This window comes from Sitodiplosis mosellana, unplaced genomic scaffold (genome assembly GCF_009176505.1).
Source record: "Sitodiplosis mosellana isolate CC-2019 unplaced genomic scaffold, AAFC_SMos_1.0 Smas_scaffold_5899, whole genome shotgun sequence".
NCBI classification, from domain to species: Eukaryota; Metazoa; Arthropoda; class Insecta; order Diptera; family Cecidomyiidae; genus Sitodiplosis; species Sitodiplosis mosellana.
The window spans coordinates 1-4,411 of record NW_022601141.1 but is presented as its reverse complement, the minus strand read 5'-3'; the positions used below and the strand labels follow the sequence as shown (position 1 = coordinate 4,411).

Below are 4,411 nucleotides of genomic sequence, written 5' to 3'. Positions count from 1 at the left end.
GGGAAATTCATATAACTGGGCCAATATATGCAAAAAATTTATATCATTTGATTCATTTGTTATTTTATCTTCTTTTCGTTTCTCATCAATTTTTATTTCAAGTTTTTGGTCAGGTTCGTTATTTTGTGATTTAATTATTTTGTCTAAATTTATTTTTAATTCCATATTATTCAAGTCCACTGTCACTTGATATTGAGATAAGAAATCCCAGCCAAGATAACCGTCCGCGGGACCCGAAAATTTCCTATCTACCAAATGTAAGATAGTGCCTAAAGGGTGTTCGTCCATTTCTAAAATTCCATGTATCAATCCTTCTGTTTTAATTGAAACGTCTTTGCCTACTATTCCATATAAATTCACAATATAATTAGTTTTTTCAATATCTTGTGGCACTAAATCACTTGCCAAAATCGTAATCGTTGCCCCTGTGTCAACTAATAATTTAATTGGCCTTTTATTCAAATTGGTTTTTACGTATATGAACGGTGCTCCCTTTTCGTTATAAATGCGATGGGAAATTTGTTTTTTGTCATTAACTTGATTCTGTGATATTTTTTGAAGGTTTTTCAGTGTATTTAATATATTTTCATCATTATCGGAAGTTCTAAAATTAATATTTATGTCAGAATTTGTGGATGAAACAAGTCGGCCTTCTTGCTTCATCCCATTTAGTTTTCCGATTGGGTATCCTGATGAACAACTTCAATTGCCGCTTCGACAGCATTGTTATTGTTGAATCTTTGATTGTTGCGATTATCAAAAGTACGTTGTGGCTTGTTCTGATTCTGATTGTTTTGATTATTTTGAGGTCTGTTATTTTGATTGTTGTTACCCCAGTTACGATTGTATGAAGGATTGTCGCCATTGAATTGATTATTGGTTGGACGATTTTCATTGCGAGATGACCAGTTTTGATTGCCATTGTTTTGATCAAATATATTACCCGAATTCCAACTTCCACTGAAGCGATTTCTATTATTCCAATTAAAACGATCTCCATTGAAGCGATTATTATTATTCCAGTTTCCATTAAAACGATTACTACTGTTCCAATTTCCATTGAAACGATTACCATTATTCCAATTTCCATTGAAACGATTGTTATTGTTTAGGATTCTGTTTCGATTGAAACGATTGAAATTATTATTGCCGAATCGATTGAATGATTGATTTGTATTGAAAGATTGAAGAGCTGTGATTAAACCACTAATGCCGTTGTTACCGCCAATTCTATTGCGACAATCACGTTCACGATGACCTGTTAATCTACAGTGTCCACAGAACAGCTCGTGCCTAGGTATTTGATATAACGCATCGTTTTCTGCTTCAATAGCATATGCTACTGCATCCTCTAAAGAGCTTGCTCCACGAGTGATCAATCTATTACGTAACCTGGTATCTGTGATACCTCTGGAAAATGCTTTCCGAGCAATCCTATTGTGTTCAATTTTTTGATCTTCTGTTAAATATTTATACGCTGCATTTTTCTCTTGCAACAGTTTCCGTGCTCTTTCTGCAAATTTAGTCAATGATTCTTCTTTCTCTTGTTTAAGATTTTCTAATTGACTGTTAAGTACGTCTTTATTGGCTAAATGTTTGAATTGAATATAGATTCTTTCTTTGATTGCCGACCAACTTGGTTCTCTGAGATTAACTAGTACTTGTCTAGCCTCTCCCCTTAATTGGAGCGCCATTTGCTCGTAATATTCATTTTCTTCATACTCATTCATGCATGACTCGTAAAGAGTGTCACAAATATCGATGAAATCGACCAATTCTTTGTGAGTTGCTCCATCAAATTTAGGTATGAGTTTAAGACGACGTAAGAATTGTTGGCGCACTGGCAGTTGAATTGTAGACATGTTTGAATTATTAAATGGCATAAAACCAGATTGATTTTGTAAATTAGACTGTGTACGTTCAGGTAGCCAATTGTCCTGATTATTTCGATTAAAAGATAGAGAACTTTGTCCTTCGTTGCGTAAGAAATCTCTGTTTCCACGTTCGTTTCTTTCACGAATGCTATTATCGTTTACGTACATTGAGCTTGAATTACTGCGAGTATCATTAGATGAAATTGATGCAATTGGATTATCCATTGATGTGGGATAACGATTTGAATGGTATAGTGATTCATTATATTGTTGGTGACTTATATTTTGATCGTACCTCATTGGCTGTCCACGATTTTGTTGGAATTGCGATTGAGTATAGTTAAGTGAAGGATTTGCATTATGCATCAAGCTTGGTGGATAATGGATTTGAGCAAAATTGGGTTGAGACATACCCTGAGAACAATTTGTAGGATTGGATGTATAATGTGTCTGAGAAAAATTTGGTTGTGCAGAATTTTGTAAAGAAGCTGAATAATTAGGCTGTAAAGTAGATGAATAAGTCGGTGGAGGATTATCATAAAATTGAGATATGCGATTTTGATCGATACGAGTAGAATGAGGCATATTATTTTGTTCAAACGAATTATATTGCTGTAATGTGGTATCATTGTTATGAGAGCGTTGATAGCTTTGATTCGTGCGGCTAGAATTATTTGCAGATTGATAAGCAGAACTATTCGTATTTTCGGTTTGATTTGAATTATTCTCTGAATTTTGAGATTGGGAAATATTAGAAGTCGTTATATCGTTTAGGTTTGTTTCTGATACTTCCTCTATGGTGGAAGGAATTTTTATTGCTAAATTATCGCTGAATTTTACACCAGTTGGCTTAATTCTCTCTGGCGTTGGTTTATAGGAAACGAAAGACATTTCAGAAGGTACCGGGTCTAAAGTAAGATCAATATTTTGATCAAAAACACTAGTAATTTTTCTCTTCTTCAAAATACCCTCCAATTTCGAATTATCGACATCTTTTGCAGCATTTTTTATGTTTTCAAAAAATTTATTCATTTCGTCAGTTTCTTCCTGAGTTCTTTTAGGGTTATCGCCTAAAGCGTTTTCAGATTCCATAGTAGAATTTTTAAGATTTAGATCAGAAAATGTAAAGTTAGGAAGATTATCCGTCGAAAAAGTTCTTTTTGAAGGAGGAGGAGTTCTTGGTATCTCAAATTGTGTAACAGCAATATTCGGGGCAAAAGATGAAATTTTTGGTATTGCACCTGATAAATTTTCAGCAGTTTGTGCCGACTTCTCCGTATTGATTGATTCAGGGTTTTTTCCCTCTGTTTCAGAAGTTTTCTGTACTTTAGAAGGTGGAGTTCTTATCATTTCTGTGTTGATGAATTGTTCCAAGTTTTTAAAACTTCTGTTCTTTTCAACGTCTATAATTTCTTCACTCGGTTCATCCAGTGGATTTTCTAAATTACCCTCTTCTTCACTGTCCAATTCTCTTTCAATCTCTTTTTTATTGATAAATGAACCTGATTCTTGGGAAAGTATATTTAACAATTTTTCTTTTCTTTCTTTTATTAGTTGTTCGGTCTTAGCTATTTTCCGAGCAATCCTATCGATTTCACGTTTTTTACCTTCTACCTTTTTACAATTTTCCAGTTGTTTTTGAGAATATTTTAATTCAGCGTGTAACTGAGGCAAAGTTTTTATTTTCAACCTATCTTCTTTATCTTCTTGTTTCTTCATGTGTATTTGAATAGAAAATTTTACTCACTTTATGGTGTTGTCGATGTTTTCGTTCTTTGATAATGGTTGGTTTGTCTTAAGTCAGCTCTTTTTATGCTCGCTCGTATTATGTTTGCTCTCTATTTGTCTATGATGTTTTTGATGTCTTCCTTCTTGGGTAATGATTGGCTTGTCCTATGTCCGCTTTTCCTATGTTTGTTCGTATTTTGTTTGCTCTTTATTTGCTGTTGCACTGTAGCTCTTTTATTTAAAGTGTTTCTCTTTTTTTTTCTTTACAATTTGTTTGATTTTTTAATTTGTCTAAATTTTCAGTTCGGATTTTGGCTATTTGTGAATTATTAGTTATTTATTTTTTCTCTTCAGTTTGTTCACAATTTTATTCGCAATGCTATTTTTTATGATGCTGGTTTGGCTTGTTCATGATTCAATTTTTGGTAATGATTTCGTGCACAAACTTTATTCACAATGGTCGTAATTATTTGATTGTGTTCTCAATTTTATTCTTAACAATAATCGTATTTGTTTGAAAATTTATTCACAATATGATTTCAGTCGTTTTTAAGCTTTGGTTTTTTCACTAAAAGAACGATTCTGTCTACGGTATTTTCCACTGTTTTTACTATTCTTTGATGAATTTCAATAATGCACAATTTTTCTGGCATTTTTCTTTTCTCCTTGGATTTTTTTTCTCTTCTCTTGTTTTTTTCTTAATTTTTCGCAACAAAGAAAAATTATTTGATTCAGTTCTTTTATTTATTAATTCGCAGCGCCAGTGTAAGCCGAGTGGTAATTAGATCGATGAATTAATCAGACACCTT

At 32.9% G+C, this 4,411-nt stretch overlaps 1 protein-coding gene across 1 annotated transcript; it reads right to left on the bottom strand.

Annotated features, from left to right (window-relative positions):
- Positions 1–668: 668 nt before the first annotated feature.
- Positions 669–3,376, bottom strand: LOC129573031 (putative uncharacterized protein DDB_G0282133; the record flags this gene model as incomplete). The annotated part of the gene is made up of 3 exons (XM_055453176.1): positions 669–2,602; positions 2,843–2,944; positions 3,116–3,376. Coding segments are annotated over 3 exons (2,297 nt in total), but the record flags the coding sequence as incomplete, so codon positions are not given.
- Between the last annotated feature and the right edge of the window lie 1,035 nt (positions 3,377–4,411).